The sequence below is a fragment of the Akebia trifoliata genome, chromosome 8 (assembly GCF_017979445.1).
Source record: "Akebia trifoliata isolate Shusen 1 chromosome 8, ASM1797944v1, whole genome shotgun sequence".
Lineage (NCBI taxonomy): Eukaryota > Viridiplantae > Streptophyta > Magnoliopsida > Ranunculales > Lardizabalaceae > Akebia > Akebia trifoliata.
This window is the reverse complement of record NC_141382.1, coordinates 7,290,924-7,310,459: the sequence shown is the minus strand read 5'-3', so window position 1 is coordinate 7,310,459 and position 19,536 is coordinate 7,290,924. Positions and strand designations below refer to the sequence as shown.

Here is a 19,536-nt window from a genome sequence, read left to right as displayed (position 1 = left end):
TTTATATTTTCAACGAACCAGTGAAATGAAGAGGTGGAATAGAATAGAAATTTCTGATGTTCTTTGCTATTCGAACATAAATTTTAGAATAGAAATTTCAAAACAGAAATTTGTTATTTTATATTTTCGACTAACCAGAGAAATAGAGAGGTGGAATTCTCTAATCTCCATTCTCTTTAAAGAAGAAACATTAAAGAGACCAAAAGCTAGAGACTACCTTGAGGAGGTGGAATTCAATTAGACTCTTTCTAATCTCCAAACATATTTCACGATTCACGAATGAATAACGTCCAACAAACTAAATTGGGAGGCTTGATACAAATCCTAAGATCATCCGCTACACTTGGATTTCGTACAATCAGTATAAAAAAAGGTGATTTAAAATAGTACTACAATTTAGAACTTCAATCAAAATGGGGGCATAACTTAGCTACTTAGTTGGCAGAGAATCATTCTAAACATTTAAAAGCCACTACTGAGTCGTTTTCAATAAACCTTAAGAAACAATTTTCTTTAAAATAGAAAACATCTTTTGCTAAAAAAAATATATCAAAAGTTATTTGAACTAGTGTAAAATTTGACCCAACTCCAATACACTCAATGTTTATTTCTCTATTCTTATAATTGGTTGCTTCTTAGTTATATTTTTTAACTGTTTTTTTTTCACAAATATAAATAAATACACCAAAACCATGAGAAACTAACATTAAAGTACTAACTCTTTAAATGTAATACTCTATATAATTGCTTTGATACACATCTCATCACATATCAAAGTACAAACTCTTTAAATGTAATGCACTATATAATTGCTTTAATGTTATGTTTTCCTTTATATAGTATTGTGGCTATTGGTCTTATTGTTAAATAACATTTTCTTTTCCTTTTCATTAATTATGGATCTTTGAATTATAAGAATTTCGCTATCGATCACTCCCCCATCCATGGAATTTTCATTTTTTTAAATAAATTCCAATAATTTTGTATGCATTGATAGACCGATGTAAGATCATTGGTAGTGGCATTGCAACCTCAAAAGTAGATATAAGTCCTACTCGAAAGAAATCTTGTAGATCAAAATCTGATGTTTGGGATCATTTTGTCAAAATAAAAATTGATAAAGGATGCAAGGTAGAAAGGGCTAAATGCAATTACTGTGATACAGATTATGGGTATTCAAGTGCTAACAGAACTACCACATTAAGAAAATATTTGAGTAAATGTTCCAAGTATCAATACAATGATGACAAAAGACAAAAACTTTTATCATTCCAAAACGTAAGACAAGAAGGAAATAGTAATCTTACCGCTTGAAAATTTGATCAAGAGTTGTGTAGAGATGCCTTGACTAGGATGATTATTATTGATGAATTACCTTTTAAGATTGTTGAACGTGAAGGATTTCAATTCTTTTTAAGTGTGTTACAACCTAAATTTCAATTAGTATTTCGTATCACAGTGATAAGAAATTACTTACAATTGTATGCAGCCGAGAAGAAGAAGTTAAAGAACTTGTTGAATAGTTTTGTGCATAGAGTTTCCCTCACAACAGATTTGTGGACTTCTTTACAAAATATCTCATATCTGTGTCTTACTGCGCATTTTACAGATAAAGAATAGAAATTACATAAAGAGATAATTAACTTTTGTGTAGTTACGAGTCATAAAGACGAAAAAATTGGAAAATTGATCAAGTTATATTTGCTTCAATGGGGTATAGAGAATGTATGCATTATTACGGTTGATAATACAAGTTCCAACGATATTGCCGTGGGATACATGAAGAGAAAGCTAAATAAAAGACATGGTTGCATTTTAGATGGTGAGTTCTTGCATATGAGGTGTTGTGCGCATATATTGAATTTGATTGTGAAAGATGAGATGAATGATGTGCATGATTCGATTGTTAAAATTCACGGTGTTGTAAAATACATTAGAAGTTCCCTTGCAAGAGCTCAACAGTTCAAGAAGTGTGTTGACCAAGAAAGAATCACGTGTAAGAGTTCTTTGGTTCTTGATGTTTCAACTAGGTGGAATTCAACATACCTTATATTAGATACTGTAGTAAAATTTTAAAAAACATTTGAACGATTGGAAGAACAATAACCACAATTTAGCAATGAACTCAAAGATGGGCTTCCCACCAAAGAAGATTGAAATTATGCTCGGGTATTAGCTAAGTTTTTGCAAACGTTTTACGAAGCTTCTAAACGCATATCAGGCTCGTTGTATGTAATTGCTAATACGTATTTTCATGAAATTTGTATTATTGAAAGCACTATTTCTGATTGGTCTAAAAGTCTTGATCCTTACTTGAATTCTATGTTAATAAAGATGAATGAAAATTTTGATAAATATTGAGGGAACATTGATAAAGTAAACTTGATGCTATTGGTTGCAGTAATGTTAGATCCTTATTACAAGTTGAAATATGTCAAATTTTATTACTCAAACCTTTATACACCCACGAAGGTTGATGGCTTGGTTAAAAAGGTAAGGAAAACAATGAGTCAATAAAGATGAAGGAAAATTTTGATAAATATTGAGGGAACATTGATAAAGTAAACTTGATACTATTGGTTGCGGTAATGTTAGATCCTTGTTACAAGTTGAAATATGTCAAATTTTACTACTCAAACTTTTATACACCTACGAAAGTTGATGGCTTGGTTAAAAAGGTAAGGAAAACAATAAGTCAAATTTTTGAACAATATCAACTTCATGATTCAACTCCAGTTGCTTTTTCATCTGGTTTTACTCAAAATTCAAAAGATATGAATCTTGATCAACCAATTAATGAAGTTAGTGTGCAAAGAAAATATCTCCAATCCGAATTTCTAAGACAAATGAAAAAAAAAAGTATGGAATGCAAATCAGAAGTGGATAAATATTTGGAAGAGAGAGTGGAAAAGCAAGACTTGAATTTTGAAATTTTGAATTGGTAGAAAATAAAATCTTTCAAATATCCCATACTTTCTAATGTGGCACAAGATTTATTATCTATTCCTGTTTCCACTATTGCTTCTGAAAGTTCTTTTAGCACTGGAGGTCATATACTAGATCAATTTCGAAGCTCCCTAATCCCAAAGCTAGTGGAATGCTTAATTTGTGAACAAAATTGGTTACGTGCTTCACCTCTTTCAATTAACGTTAAAGAGATGCTAGAGGAACTTGAAGAAGTTGAATCAAGTAACCTTTTATTTTTGTTATTTTGTCATTTTAACTCATTTATAAAATTATAGTACTTCTATTTAATGAAAATTCTTTTCATTTTATTTTTACAGTCATTACAGATGATGAAATATTTCCATCTGGTTAATGATTAATTGATTTTCAAATGCCTTTTCATTTGCGATTATAGGTAAATTATTTTTTTAAAATTATAGTTATGAAGTAAATTACTTTTTAAATTCTTATTCAATAATGAATTAATGATGATGTTTATTTTTCTATTTTTAGGTCTTATGGATTGGAGCATGAAGAAGACATGAAATGAATTTACTTGATTTTAGTTATAATTTTCATTTTAGATTGACTTATATTATATAAGACATATGTTCATATGTGTATTTATTTTTGTGTGTGAGGCATTTGTTTTGTTTGATGGATGATTCTTATTTGAATTTATTTTTGGAATTGAAGTTGGATTGACATAAACATGAATTGTGGTTAAATATTTATTTACTTATTCATTTTCTATTGTTTATTTGTTTGATTTCTATATTTTTTTCATATTATATTTGTTTTTGTTATGTCTTTTGATTATGATTGTGAATTTATTTATTCATTTAATGTTTTTACTTTCTAATATTTAATATTAATTAGCATAAATGCATAATTGTCTTCTTTATGTTGTTGTAGATTGATATATTTTCTTGATTGATGATAGATTCAACTTTAAACAAACAACAAGTAGCAAGCAATATTTGAATTTAAGAATAACTTTAATCTTCAATCATCCCTTATAAGATAAGTGTCAAATGATTTTTATTTTCTAATTTTTTCATGATTTTTATTTTTAATGTGTTAAAAATAATAAGTACTTTGGATTGGTTCATGATTTTTATTACTATTGAAAATAATAAGTATGAGAACCGAGAATCGATCCGAACCAAGATTGGATTGGATTAGTTCGGTTCTATAAGGTAATTGGATTGGTTCGGTTCCAAAGTTGTAGAACCGATCATGTTTGGTTCGATTCCAATTTTACCAAAATCCGAATCATGTGCACCATAGCATGGAGTGAATGGTTGCAAGTGAGTTTTTCAAATAACTACATCATATTTATTATAGAAAACACTTCCTCCACTATTAAATCTTCTCAAGTAGATCGTGTAGATCAGTAAATATGTTTATGAGAGTTTAAAGATGTATTTTATATATAACTTTAAAATTCTAATTAATCATCCCGAAAATCGTGAGTAATAATGAATAAATATTTCTTACAAATATTTATTTAAGTAGATTCTAACACTTTGACCATGAATTTCTCACTAAAGCAGTAAAACTTTCAAGAAATTGAAAATTTTCAAAAATAGTAAAAATTTCTAATTTTACTCAAGCTCTTCTACTACCCTTTTAAATACTTTGAAAAATAAAATTATTAAAAATAATAAGTTTTAAGTGAAACGAAAACAATCTTTTCTTAAGATGCGCATCAAAACCAATATTGTAGATTTCATTGTTGACTTTATGATTTGCTATTGTAATAGTTGTTTTGATTTACGATGACGGAGTTTTTAAATTTTTAAGATAAAATGCATGTATCAACAACAAAATTCCTTGATCTGCCTCAAGATACATAAAATAAGTTTGCAAGTAGATTTTATTCATTTTTTTATTATTTGATTGTTGATCAAAGAAGAACACCCCATAGACGAATGTACTAAGATTTGTATCTCCATTTCATCGTATACAATGAATAAAATTTATTTACGATCTTATTTCACGCATCTCGAGATAGATCTTGAAAATTTGTTGTAGGCACCATGTTTAGCCATCAATTCAATCCCATCTACTTTTGACCTTTTTCTTGAAATCTTGTTCTACATTAGTTCCCTCAACTTGAATAACTTGTTCTTGAATCTTTCATTCATTTCTTGCTCTAATTAACATCTAATGATTTTTGTTTGTCTGATTTATTTGAAAAACATTATAAAACCTTCCCACATGATTCATATAAATTTTATTCCTATATTTATATATGAGATTGGGTAGCATGGACTGAATGAAGGAAATAATTTGGTTGGTGCAAATAAAAAAGGAAGAAGAAAATTTTGAAAAAGAACTCAACTTTTGCAAAAATTTCGATTTCGATACAATGTTCATTTTAATTTCCAAAACATATTTTCCAGTGAGATCCCACGTAGTAATTCTAATTTAAAGTGACGATCTCACTAATAAATTACCAGCGAGATTGCATGTAATTTTAAAGACAAATATTCTTAATTTTTTAACATCAAGAGATTGAATATAAGGGTGTTTTAGTCATTTTATACTAGTTTCCTACAAGACTAAAGTCAAGATTTGTTTTCTTCCCAACCGTAATGGACCGGTTGAATCTACAGCCGAGTCGAACCTAAAAACCGGTTCTTGAGATCATGTTTAAACTGAAGCTTCAAACCAAACGCAAATTACAGATTGACCAACAAACGAAACCCTAACCCTAACCCTAACCCTAATTTTTTGATTCTTTTTTCTCATGAATTTCTTCAAATCGGTGTTCTCAGATGATCCAGAACCCTTGGATCAACACAAAAACCAGAGATCACCCGAAATAGATGAAGAAGAAGAGCCAGATCCAGATCCAGATCCAGATCGAGAAGCTCCATTAGATGAAACTGACCCAAACGCTAACCCTAATTCTTCAGTCGGTAGTTCTTGGAGTTTCGGAGGTTTGATCAAAACTTTTGCATCCAAATCTGAATCAGTCATCCAGAACTATCGTCGCGATCTAGAGGAATTCGGCTCTGGATTGAAGAAAGAGACCGAAGCGATCCGCGAAGCTGCAGGTCGAGCTGTTAAAGAGCTTCCGCGATCGATCGATGTTGGGACATCGGTCGCTCAAGAAACGCTCGAATCTGTTGGACAAGCAGTTGATGACATTGGAAGTTCTGTGTGGAGAGGAACAGCTGAGATTATCTCCCACGGTAAAGATACCTTTATCTCTTCTGATCTCGAGGCAGATTATTCTGATAGTCAGCCATTTAGTAATCAAAGTTCGAATTTGAAGCGATATAGTAGATTTGAAGCACAAGTTCATGGAATTCAAACTGATTTAAATACTTATTGTGAGGAACCTGAGGATTTGGAAGAATTTGATAAGTGGAAATTAGGGTTTGTGCTGGAAGAAAAAGGTGAGGAGATTGAGAATCTATTAAGTGAGAATGGGGTCATGGAGGGGGTTTATACAAAGCTTGTTCCGAGTAGTGTTGATCAGGAAACATTTTGGATTCGGTATTTTTATCGGATTAATAAGCTTAAGCAAGCTGAGGATGCTAGAGCTAATCTTGTAAAGAGAGCGATTTCGGGTGAAGAAGAGGAAGATTTGAGTTGGGATGTTGATGATGACGATGAAGAAGAGACTAATGTAGCGGTCTCGAAGGGTGATTCCTCGGAAACTAGAGATTTGGAGAAGAAACATGTCGAGGAATCACAAGTTAGGAGTTCCGACGGTGAAAATGATGAGAAAGTGTCATTGGAAGGAAAAACGGATTTGTTTGAATCAAATTGCAACGAAATGGTTGCAAAATCTGAAGAGAAGTTGTTTTTAGAAGGGAAGAGTGACCAAGGCGAGTCGGGCAAAGATAGTGACTTTTCGGTTGTATCAAGTCAACCATCGTTGCCTGAAGAAGATCTTGGATGGGATGAGATTGAAGATATCAGCAGCATTAATGAGAAGAAAGTCACGATTGGTGGAAGCCCAAATAAAGTTGATTTACGTAAGCAACTTAGTGCTGCAGATGAAGAGGAAGATCTGAGTTGGGACATCGAAGATGATGTCGAGCCGGTGAAACCTTGATGATCTTCGGATGATAAATGGTTTGAAAAATTTATTGCATTGTGTTCTTCCATTGTGCCATTTATGTATTTCTCATGCAAGTGTCTAGTTACGTATGTCTCTTTAATTGGTCTATAATGTAAAAAATGCTCTGTATATCATAATATTTGAAGTTGAATCTCATTTAAATATCTATTATTTCTTCCCATTTATTTCCTTTGGTTTTAAGACTTCTTAATGACTTGTATTGCGTTATAATTTAGCTTCCCGACGGTTGTTAGGCTGCATTTTAGGATAGTTTTCTATAAGCACAGAAAATTTGAAATATAAAGTATTATGGTGCACTATATGTTCATCTCTAACGTACAACATTAGCAGAATTTCTTGTGAACAACTTGTGTTTTATGCAAAGATCACTACTATCCGCACTTGAAGCCCATTATTTGAACTTGTGAGTCTCATCTCATCCATGAACGAGACCGAGTTGTCTCGGACGAGTTTTCCAATACGTCTGAGTTGTCTTGTTCAACAATGAGAAAAATGAAATGTGGTTTTTAATCTCGTCCGATACGTTTGACTTGTCTATCCTTCTCATTGGTGGACGATACCAAGATGTATCGGACGAGTTGTCTAGGACAAGATTTAAAACCATGGTTGATTCAAGACCTTGGAAGTGTTAAAAGTGCTAGCTGTCAATGTAAATTAAGCTTCCAAAATGGTGCCAGGGGCATCTCTCAAGGAAGGATACAAACTTGAGATTTTGTTCTCAGTAGAAAAAGCATTTCTCTTGTGATACACTAGGGTTAGCTCATTGATTGACACACTGAATTATTTTATTTCTTTTCGTCATCACCGTACCCACAACCAATCAGGACAAGAATGGATCCGCCATTTTGTGAAATCTTTCTTTTGGTTCCAAAATCATGTTGTAGTGTGCTGGTCATGAAATAGATTAAATAAAAAAAAAAATGGATTTTGGTTCGAGAATGAGATCAAATCTTCTCTCTTTAATCTCTTATCTCTCACTGTTTAGCTTCCTCATGTTAATGCACAGTAGAACCAATTTTCTTGTCTGCCTTCTTATTGTTGTTCATGTTACTATGTTCTTTCCTTGTACTTAAATGGTAGAAAGAGAACTCCCATTGTACCTAATCTTGGTAATTGTCTCCATTTTCTGAGATAAAGTTTTGATGATGATGAGATATACATTTTCCTATCTTCTTTTTGTTTATATGTGAGAGTTCGGTTTGTTGGGGTCTTTGGGAGGAGAGAATAAAAAGATGCCATTTTTTTTTTGGAAAGGATCAATCGTGCATGCACGAGCCTTTTTTTTTTGGCTTTTCGTTGATCAAGGTTCAAAATATCATATTGTATCGGAATATATTGACCAATACATATTGGCTCTTCAACATTCCGATACGATACTAGCAAGGAATCGTAACATTCATTGTTTCGTGCCATAACTCTCGATTCTGTGGAGATTCCATGTGTGTGTGTGTGAGAGAGAGAGAGAGAGAGAGAGATGGATCCATCGCCAGAGTTGGAGAACCAAGATCCGGTTCGGGTTTGCACTTCTTCTCCTTCTCCTTCTGCTGCTGCCATTTTTTGTTCAAAAAATAAACCCTAATCCTTTTTTTTTTCTAAAGCTGGGAATATGCCCTTGACCTCGGTCTCTTCTTTAAGACTAATAAATATTTGATAGACCCCTGAGTTTTCAAACTGATAATATGCCCCCTGACCAAGATCTCTCTTGAGAGATTTTTTTTTTAATGTATTGAATGCATCAATTGTATCCTTAATGTATCAGTATCGTATCGATTTTTGAGGAAACTGATCCATCGAAACAATATGAGATTTTAAACCATGTCTGTCGTGGATAACATAGAAGTGTATATTTCATGCAGATTGAAAGAATTGTGAATTAATGACCACTTTAAAAATAAAATCGGAAAATTTTGTCACTATGTCCACAGTGGCATAGCCAAAAGTCTTTTGTCATTGAGGCTTGGGCTTGTAACTACTTTCATTATCTCCATTTGTGACAAAAAAACGTCGTTTTACTCTGGATTTTTTCATTTTTCATAGGAAAAATAATAATTTAACACCTTATTTTTTCAATATGGGATTTGATACATAATAGAATTTGGTGATTCATAAATGCGGAAGTATGGGATTTGATGATAATAATTTGATTTTATGAATTTTCATTAGATATATAAATATATATATTTCATAACTTTTGATAAATTTTTTTTTATATCATTTTTTCCAAAGTTTTCCTTTGCCGATTTAAACCTGTACTCCGACTTTGTGACCAGGTGTAGATCATAGCGGTTTAAATTGCGTAAGATTTTTTTTTTTAATAATTGATAGTAAATCATTTGCGAAGGTTATTTTTGAAATTTTAAAAACAGTTGTCGAAAAATGGTCCAAGCCTCTGGTTCTTATATTTTAATTTGTCTCAGTGTTTGGTCACTAAGGATTTGCTTTAGTTATTGATGTCTGCACAGTGGATTGATTCAAGTCCTTGGAAGTGTTAAAAGTGCTCAACTAGCTGTCAAGGTAAATTAAGCTTCCAAAATGGTGCCAGGAGCATCTCTCAAGGAAGGATGCATACTAGAGATTTTGTACTCAGTAGAAAAAGCATCTCTTATGATACACTTGGTTTAGCTCACTGATTGACACACTGAATTTTTTTGTTCTCAGTAGAAAGATACCAATTTTTTTTTTTTTTGTGGTGTGTGTGTGTTTAATGGTGCATGCACGAGCCTTTTTTCTTGGGTTTTTTGTGGATCAAGGTTCAAAATATCGTATTATATTGGCCAGTATGTATAGGTTTTTCAACATTCTGATATGATACTAGCAAGGATTCAAAAGCATTTATTGTTTTGAGCCCTAACCTTTGATTTTATAGTGATTCCACGAGAGAGAGAGAGAGAGATGGATCTGTCATTGGAGCTTCGCTGGAGTTGGAGAATCAAAATCTGGTCAGGTTTGCACGTCCACCTCTTAAGAAAAATCCCAAATTGATAGGTTAGCGTGAGCTTATCCATGCAGTTATGTACTTTTTGAATAGGAATCCATTTTTTGAAAGATCCTGGCTTTCATGCTTTGGTGGGTTGTCATTAAAAGAGAGTTAAATATTTTAATATTTACAAAAAAAAAATTCTATTTCTTCAAAAATTATTAAAAACGAATTAAGTTGTTTGACAGTCTAACTTTTTAATAACTCGTTGGCCTGTCCAATGTTTTAAGTGGAGATTAAATTGTTGGGGGTGTTAAAGCAAGCTATTAAAATGCTGGACTGTTCAGCATTTTAATCATTGGGAGAGCACTTTTGGTAAATCAATGTACTTTAACACATTAAAATGAGGACAGTCCAGCAAGTTAGTAAAACATTGGACTGTCCAACGATTTAATTTGTTTTTGGTAATTTTTAAAAAATTAGATTCTTTTTCGTAAATAGTTAAACCTTTTTTTTCTTCCAAAAAGTAAACCCTCATCTCATGTTTTTCAAACTGAGAATATGCCTTTGAGGTTGGTCTTTTCTTGAAGACTAATTAAACAAACCCCCTCCATGTTTTGATAAATATTTGATAGACGCGAGTTTTCAAAGTGATAATATGTACCCTGACCACCAAGATCTCTGTAGAGAGATTTTCTTTTTTAATGTATTGAATGTGTCATTTGTATCGGAATGTATCGGCAATGTATCAGTATCGTGTTGGTTTTTGAGGAAACCGATACATTGAAACAATACGAGATTTTAAACCATGTCGTGGATAACGTAAAAATGTATTTTCATGCAGAATGAAAGAATGGTGAATTAATTGTCACTTAAAAAGAAAACCTGGAAAATCTTGTCAGCTTTCACCATCTCCATCGGCATTTAATTTTAAAAATCGATTGGGTCTGGACTAAATAGAAGGTGATGATTGAATAGAGCAAAATCAGTTTCTAGATACATTAAATTAAGTTTGTTGTAAGAATAATGTTGAATGCACATGGTTTTGGTAAGCAGCTGACGTGGCAAGGGCATAAAACTGAACACCTTTTTCCTGTGTATCCCGATTTAAAAGATGTATGATTTTGTGCCCTTGCCACAAACCAAAAACCACATGCATTCATCACTACTCTTGTTGTAATTGTAGCTAGTATGGCACGATTATAATCTTAAGAAGATTAAATTTAATAACATAAAATGATACAAAATTCCCCTGAATTAGGGTTTAACACATCCAGCTCAACCATGTCTAAGAAAAGGTTCAGTTGCTAATAAGTAAGCCTCCACAGAGCCCAGATCCGTTACTATCTTTACTAGAAAATGAACGGAGCAAAAGATCACTAGAGACCCTCCAACTTCAAATAAAACTGCTAAAATGTCAACTCATGTAACTTCAGATCCTATTGTTTTTTAGGTCTCTAATGAAGAAAAACCTAGAATATATTGCTGCCTAAGATTGTAATCAAGGGTATGGCAGAAAATGGTCATACATTGGTAGCGGGATTCGAAGTGGACTCATTAACTTGAGCTTCAATTGGAGAAGGTAATGTGAGAAGCCTTGCTCTCTGGGAATGCTGTGGAAGATGCTTTGCAGGTGTCTTGGTTCCAACAGTCCAGGGCAAGAAAACCCCAGTACCGCTACATGGCATCCCTTGGGGACCCATAACCATGGGTTGCACTGGGGCTAACATGAAAACAGGGGCATGGACTCCCCATTTTGGGACTACTTCCATGGAGTCGTAACCGTTGAGGGGTCTATTTGGCACACTGTATGGTTGCGGGCCTTGCAGCACACCTGGTTGCCAGACTGTCATTGCCTTAATTGGGGGAGGAATGATTGATGGTTGGATTTCGTTGGTGTCAGGCCGAACCCTGAAGAATGTGATGCTGGCCCTCTTGTTTGGAGATGGACACATGACGTGTCTTGCCATTGAAGCACTGTTCCCGTGCATGACAAGGAGCGATCTGCATGACAACCAGAATTAAAGTTCATCGATTAGAGAACTTTCTAAATGAGGTCAAGCTTTTTTCTGAGTTTGGCACGGGTTGTAACTCTAATTTGTAGTTTAACAAATTTCGTACACAAAAGGGAAGAAGGAAGGACAGTTGGTAAGAAAGAAACTCAAGAGCATACCCTTCCTTGAGCGAAATCATGAGTGGACCTTTAAAGTTTCCATGGTGATTGCTTACGAGAACCCGTCCAAAAGCCATCTCAGTTTCAGAAAGAAGAAGTGTGGAGATAGGTTGGTCCAGATGTGGTGGTTTAAGGTAAGGCTGTGAGTACTCTCCCTGCAGAAAATAGTGTGACTATTATTCCAAGCATCATGAAAGCAAAATCAAGATTAGAAACAAAGATCAAAATGACTAAAAACATGTAAAACAGATACCTCGTCGAAGAAGTTAATAATGCAACTGTTGGGTTTTCTACTTTCTGGTATCAGATGCCACTGAACCAAGTGATCAATGACAGTTTGGAGAGCTGATGGAATCGGTTCGATATTACCTGTAAACCAAAAAGCATTGATTTTGAGGAACAAAAACTTGGGCTACACAAATAGGTATCTTTGATTTGATTTTCAAGGGACATGTTACAATTTTATGGCACCAAAGCAAAAAAGAAAACATTATAACACAGAAGTCTGTCTCACACTGTTGGGGTCTTTCTGCCTCATCTTTTATCTTGCCAAAAATTGGAACTCCAAACTGAATGAGCTCTTTCTTATTGCCTTTTAACTGTTGGTTGAACAATATAAATGTTTCACCTGCATTCAATCACATAAGACTACTATTAAGAATCACTTGGATGGCAGGAATAACAAACTATGTAATGAAATTCACTATAAAAGAAAAACAAGAAAATTACCATTTCATGTCTGATTTGCTGTTCATTTGGGAATTATTTCACAGTGAGATCGTTACTTTTAGAAATAAATACCGGTGATCTGCAGGGCAAAGCTAGGATTTTGCCCACGTGAGGGCTACCAGAAGTAATTTTGTGTGTGTGTGTGTGTGTGGAGGCAACTAATAGCGATTTCAATGTAAATCTACCCCTGATTTGCTATTAAATATCAATTAATATTTGACTTCAACTAATAGCGAATTTTTTTTTGTGGGGACAATAGCGATGGATTTTTTAATCCGCCGCTGTTATCTGTCGCAATGACCTATACATCCTTAAAGACTGAAAAATCTTGCAGGGGCAAGTGCCCCATTGCCCCCAATGTAAATCCACCCCTGATTTGCTATTAAATATCAATAGATATTTGACTTTATAATGTTTTAATTTTTTACCAGCGATCTCACTACCTCATGTTTTGATTTTTATCAACGAGATAATCACTTTAAAATTAGAATAAATACTTGTGATCTCACTTCCTCATGTTCATGCATGCTTTGGGAATTAAAACGAACAATGTACTAAAATGGGAATTTTAACAAAAGTTGTGCATGTTTTTAGGACTTCTCTCATTTTTCTAAATTAAAGAGGAACAGTAAATAACTTCACAATCAGGAAATCTTAGAGAGTTAGTATTGGTTTAGCTACCAAATAAAATTAGAAACTAATAAAACCAGAGATCTTAGAGACCCAAAAAGATGAAATCCCCACCTGAGAGTTTTCCATTGTGGCCTGCAAGACGGAGTTCATTTACAATTTCAGAGATCTTGGAGAGCTCCGAATTGGTGAAGATATCCTCATACAGCTTTAGACCTTTCACGACGTTGACCTGCAAGGAGCACAATTAATAATTAGCTACAATCAACAATTACGAATCATCGTGAATCACGAAAAAGATTAGAACTTACCATATGCCCTTTAACTTGCTCCTTAGCAACGAAACCTTTGGTCATCTTGATTTGTGAACGACGTAATTCACAGTTCTCATGGTTGGAGCAAATCTGAATATTATTCGGAGGGATTTTCTGTTCTTGAAATCCTTCGAATCGAAACAAAAAAATGATGGATTTATTTATTAATTCTATAAAATAAGACAAAAATACAAAATGTTACTAGAGTTAACAACATTCTCTAACCCATATATCTGAAAATGAGATTGAACTTGAAATCAATGTTCATAATCGAAAATTTTCCCAAACTCAGTGAAATAAAATTGAATTTTACTGAAAGATTAGTCTTTGGTTGGTGAGTCCCAATTAGGGGGATGATTTCAAAATGCTGACTTGAGAGATTTAATATGTATGATACTTAGGTCTGACTTGCTTTCTGATCAACGGTCCTGATCTCATAAATGGTCTCACACATCTCGAGGTGATTTTCTGTATAGTATTTGAGAATCCCAAAAACAACTGAAATTCCAAATCAACCTTTTAAGGTCTCGAAGAACTCAAATTCTCAGTGTAACTTCCAGATAATATTTCATTTTTTCAATATTTTATTCAAAAAAAATTAAAAAATCGTAAATATAGTTTAAAAAAATTTAAAAATAGAAATAAGAAATGAGAACTCGAAATCGAAATCGAATCGAGAATGATAAAATGACAGAAATTCTTATTCGAAATCCAAAAATCACCAATTGCACAAAATCCAGAATTTCTCATGGAAAGCTTCTATCTTGAATTCTCATTCGAAGAACCAAAATTCGATTTTTATCTGACTAATTGCAGAAAATATCGGATTTTTTCCCTCGACAATTCGATTTCCTCCAACTTTAAAAAAAATACAAAAAATCTACTAACCTCCTTCGTCGACCTTACCATCTGTTGAATCTTCTTTAACCGCTACTTCACTCTGCTTCGATTCCTCGTCCGAGATTTCTCTCTCCACATCAACGACCTTGATTTCTTCACTCTTATTCTCCTCTTCTTCCTCTTTCAGATTCATCTTCTTATCTGCAACTCTTCGAAGCTCCACCGCTACGTCCGCAATCGAAAAGTACTTCTGCATTTGTATAACAGGAATCCAGTTCAATCGCCTACGATGAAGCGCTGCGAAAACCGACTCATACTCCGATCCATGATCACCGGCACCGATTCCATCAATCTGAGTCAAGTGATTGCAGAGCGAGTCGATAATCGCATTTGCTGCAGCAAATTCTCCTCTGAACCAGCCGATAATGGCGTCCTTCGCAAAAGTTTCTGGAATCGGAGATGGTTGCATTGGGATCACCATTGGAGGTCGATCGGATGGTGTTGCTACTCCCTCCGCCATCGGCATCGAAGATCAAACAGGTTCTTCTGTGTTGTTCTCGATGTAAGACCGGTATCGTTTCGTATCGGAAATACTCGTATCGGCCGATATATATGTATCCGCTTTCGGGTTTTTGTTGAATGAAAAAGGTTGAAAACAATGTTTGTCGTTTGAAGGGGTTCGCTGTTTATATATTAGTTTTGAGCGGCCGTACGGAGTGGGCCCATCTTCAACGTGTCGCTTGGAGAATGGTTGACGTGGAGCCAGGGAAAGGAGGGTGTTTGACGGGAAGAATATGAGTTAAATTACTTAAACAGCCTCCAGGTGATGATGAAGCCCTAAGGGTCTTAGAGATAATACAAACTGGATCGTCTTAATCATCAATCTAGGGCATGAAATGGTCCATAAATCATGCAATTTGGAGTTATCCGATTTTGGGTTTTGTTTAATCATGTGGGGTTGTCGATAGACCAGATCAAATATTTGGATTTTTAAAAGGACCTGATTTGATAACTCGTCGAATAAGTTTTCACGAAATAACTTACGTCTGACTAGGGAGACCAAAAGAGCCAAGACATATGGAGCACGTGCAATACCCATACATCACATGCACTGGGTAAGTGAGGGTGATCCAGAGGAAGTACTATTTATTATGGGTATCAAACTCATAACCTACGAACTCTTGTCGTTTATTAGATCCAAAATTTCCAGTGAACCATTCATCGGAGTTATTATATTTTATATTTAAGATGTACATTTACCTAATTAAATCGAATTGAATAACAATGTACATTTTCAAGAAATAATTTACGTTCGATGAGGGAGACCAAAAGAGCCAGGATCGGAGCCAAGATATATGGGTCCCTCCATCAGGGCACGTGCAATGCCCATACATCACATGCACTGGAAGGTGATCCTGAGAAAATACTACTTATTCTGAGTATCAAACTTACAACCTACGAACTCTCACCGTTTATTAAGCCATTCCTCAGGATTATTATATTTTATATTTAAGATATAAATTTACCAACTTAAATCAAATTGAATAACGACCAATTGAAAATATCAATTTTTAAGTTTGCGATCAAATATGAAGCAACATATATCATATTGGGTCGGTTTTGAACCATGGAACTTAAAATGAAAGATATGATCAAATCCAAAATGGGTTCGATCATAATAAATTTCTTACTAAATCAACACAACTTAAATCTGATCCAATCCAATCTGAAACTATTAATTACTCTAATGACACGGTAGGGGGTACCATCCTTTGTATTTTTAGTTTCTAATTATGTTTGAAAATTGTGATGGTCAGGTTAATTATGATTATTTAATAGTGGGCCCATTCCGTTGGCCATTATTAAATAACTATAATCCAAATTTGGCATCTTTCTCTCTCCTTTTAATTTGGCATTTGATTAACCATCCTAGGAAATCGAAAATGAAAGATCAACCGTCATGAGTTGATTCTAGATATGATTTTTATACCATTTTCGTATCCACTCTACTACTCACTGAAGAGTTTTTATAACCATTTAACGCTCACAAGTTGACATTTTAGGAAACTCAGGATGTCATTTGTGTGGGTCCCACTTTCGTTGTGGTGATGGTCCATTAGGCGGCTCTATTGTTGGCTAGGAGACGAGGAAGAGAAGGGTGTGGGTCCCACAAGCGTACGTGAGGGTGGTTGGTGGGAGTCTGTGTCCATCGAATCGCACTGCGCACATGCGGACACAAAATAGGAAAGAAGTTGAGCCGATTATTTATCTTTCCAAAGCTCAGATCGGCTTGACTCGGCTCACTATGGAGTTGGGAATTCTAACTTACCTAAAAAAGCTTCCAACAAAGATCTAAAAGGACTATTAAAGATCTTTGGTATCTTTATTCCCCAATTCGTTCACCACGAAAAGAACTATCCTGTACTCCAAGGAGTTAGTTTTGCAATTCTTACAAGGGTATTATGATGGTTTGATCATGATTGTTTAGAGTTCGTAACAAGAAAAAGCCCAAGAACTTCGATCAATATCTCGAGTCTAATAACGAGAAAGGACGCTACTTACATGTGCATGACGAATTCCGATGAGCATCCTAGAGTATAATAAACTCAAGATCTCGATCGATAACTACTTATTGCAGATAAGAGGCGACAATTTAATCAAAATTGATTAATCATCGTGAGCAAAAAAGAACCAACAAGATTGACACTTAGCATGATCCTATACATACGTTAGGAAGGCCAACTTCCATAACCGTCAAGTGTCTTCTTCGATATTTGTGATAACATACAAAGGAATGAAGTTCGAGATATAATATCGTATTATATGACGCATAAACAGAAAAGATGATACATCGAAGGATCTTCGAAAACCTATAAATAGAATTGTCGTCTCTTTAGAAATAGATATGGTATTTTCATTAATTACATCGATTTGACTTTATCATCGAACTTATTGTAGGAAGGAGGCCACATGCAATTACGAAGGATCAGTTTCAAATATGATTGTGGAAAAAGTACTTTAAATCATGATTTCAAATCTCGTTTGGGCGTGTCATCTCGTTCATGAACAAGACTAAGTTGTTCATCTATATATATATACAAAAACTTGCACTACATTGAGATATTTGATGATGGTTTAAAGCCTCTGCATCTTGAGCTCCTCGGTGTGCCTACAACAACACCTCTCCGTCACTCAAGTTAGATCAAAGTACAAAAAAATAACATAGCAGTGTTTAGGGAGAGAAAAAGAATGTCTTTCAATGTCTAAGTCCACGTAGTTAATTATAGAACATAATCCTAGGATCTTTGTAGATCCTCCTACCAATTCCATCCTCCACGTTTTTAAGAAGTAGATCTTGACTAGGAATGCATCAAGTCTGAATTACATATTTGTTCCACCATTTTTATTTAGGTGTTTTCCCCTTTAATTGAGATTCTCTACTATATCCTTGATTTCCAGGAATTTGATGGTTCAACACTTTGCGCCATGTATCCGATTCTCTTTGCCTGACCTTTCAAGGTCCAAACCAATCAAAGAGAGATTATTTGACTTGATGGAGATTATTTATTTTCTCAAACTCAGATATTGAAGCTCGGATTCCACAAATATTCCCTGATCCTTATGTGCTACATGTCGTTTCCTGATGCCTTACAAGAAATATCTCCCACAATATTCATATGAAAATAATTATAAATATTTTTTTGTAAAATAAGGTACATTTGAAGACTTCTAGCCATAAAATCATATTTTATTTAGAAAATAAATTTAAAAAAAAAAAGAATTGATTTAATTAAAATACACAAAATCCTGATTGACTTTGGACGAGTTTTACTAATGTAGATGAGATTTTCAAAATATCGTCCTAGTCACCTCGTTTAACTTGCAAAATTTTGCAGTTGTGGGTTGCCATGCATGTCTATCCATCTCATTCATGGACTATCCAGATGACTTTTACAATATTTAAAACCATGCTTTAATTTTGAAAAACCCTTATGAGTATCATTTGCATGTCACATAGTATTCTCTTTTCTTGATTGATGATTGGACAAATAATATATAACACTTTGAACCTTCCTCCATTATTCATAGAGAAGTTGCATTCATCAACCTTCATCCATTATTCAATCGTAGTGATTAATTAGCAATTAGAATATTGGGAAAGGAGCGATGGATGAATAGGTTCATGGATTTGAACAAGATTATTAGATATAAATATAAGTAGTAGACAATCAAATAACAGATTCCTTTATTTTTATGATTATTTTTTAATGGTAAAGTCATTTTTATACATCGAAGACTAATAAGAATGTTCGGTGATCAAAAAGAAAATTATTGCATGATATCTAATATTTGCTTTATGTCAAAGACGACAAAGGTTTTTCTAAGTATATAAAGAATCGTCGAATGCTTCATGCATGCATGACAATATCAAATTACCGAATCAGCCATATTTTTAAATATTATTATGAAAATGGTCATACAACTGATCTTCTAATCATATTCCATATCAGGATATCTACATAAAATAACAACTTTATGATTTCTTGAAAAAAGATGGTCTTTTAATTTAGGTCTGTACATCAGATGATCTTTAAAAGTAAAAAATAATAATTCTAGAATTGACTATATAACTGTTTTTGTAATTATTTTAAAAGTACTGATGGTTTTCTAATATTTACAAAATACTCAATTATTAAGCATGATTAAATTTATAGAGGGCTTAGGCTTTTCTTGGCTAAAATACTAATGTGAGTGAAGGTAAGCCATGCTGACCAATGTGATCTTGGAAAAAGGCCTGATTCCCATATTTTGCCCTTTTTGGCCAAACTTTAAAATGGGTAAAAGGACTTATTTAATTTATTTACATTTTAGTTTGGACAAAATG

The 19,536-nt window shown here is 33.8% G+C and overlaps 2 protein-coding genes across 3 annotated transcripts; one reads left to right on the top strand and one right to left on the bottom strand.

Annotated features, from left to right (window-relative positions):
- Nucleotides 1-5,630: 5,630 nt before the first annotated feature.
- Nucleotides 5,631-7,206, top strand: LOC147395834 (uncharacterized). Its single transcript, XM_086451540.1, has one exon. It carries the CDS (start codon nucleotides 5,702-5,704, stop codon nucleotides 7,019-7,021), a length of 1,320 nt encoding a protein of 439 aa, XP_086307666.1. The 5' UTR covers nucleotides 5,631-5,701; the 3' UTR covers nucleotides 7,022-7,206.
- A 4,046-nt stretch (nucleotides 7,207-11,252) lies between these two features.
- On the bottom strand, nucleotides 11,253-15,304 carry LOC147395833 (RNA demethylase ALKBH10B-like). Of its 2 annotated transcripts, none has more exons than XM_086451688.1 (7): nucleotides 14,700-15,304; nucleotides 13,809-13,939; nucleotides 13,612-13,729; nucleotides 12,653-12,766; nucleotides 12,392-12,507; nucleotides 12,139-12,293; nucleotides 11,253-11,969 (listed from the first exon to the last, which is right to left on the bottom strand). In XM_086451688.1, the coding sequence occupies exons 1-7, from the start codon at nucleotides 15,175-15,177 to the stop codon at nucleotides 11,489-11,491; spliced, it is 1,593 nt and encodes a 530-aa protein (XP_086307814.1). In that variant the 5' UTR covers nucleotides 15,178-15,304; the 3' UTR covers nucleotides 11,253-11,488. The 2 variants fall into 2 exon arrangements, with proteins under 2 accessions (XP_086307814.1, XP_086307815.1); XM_086451689.1 differs by having other exon boundaries at nucleotides 14,718-15,304.
- Nucleotides 15,305-19,536: the final 4,232 nt, after the last annotated feature.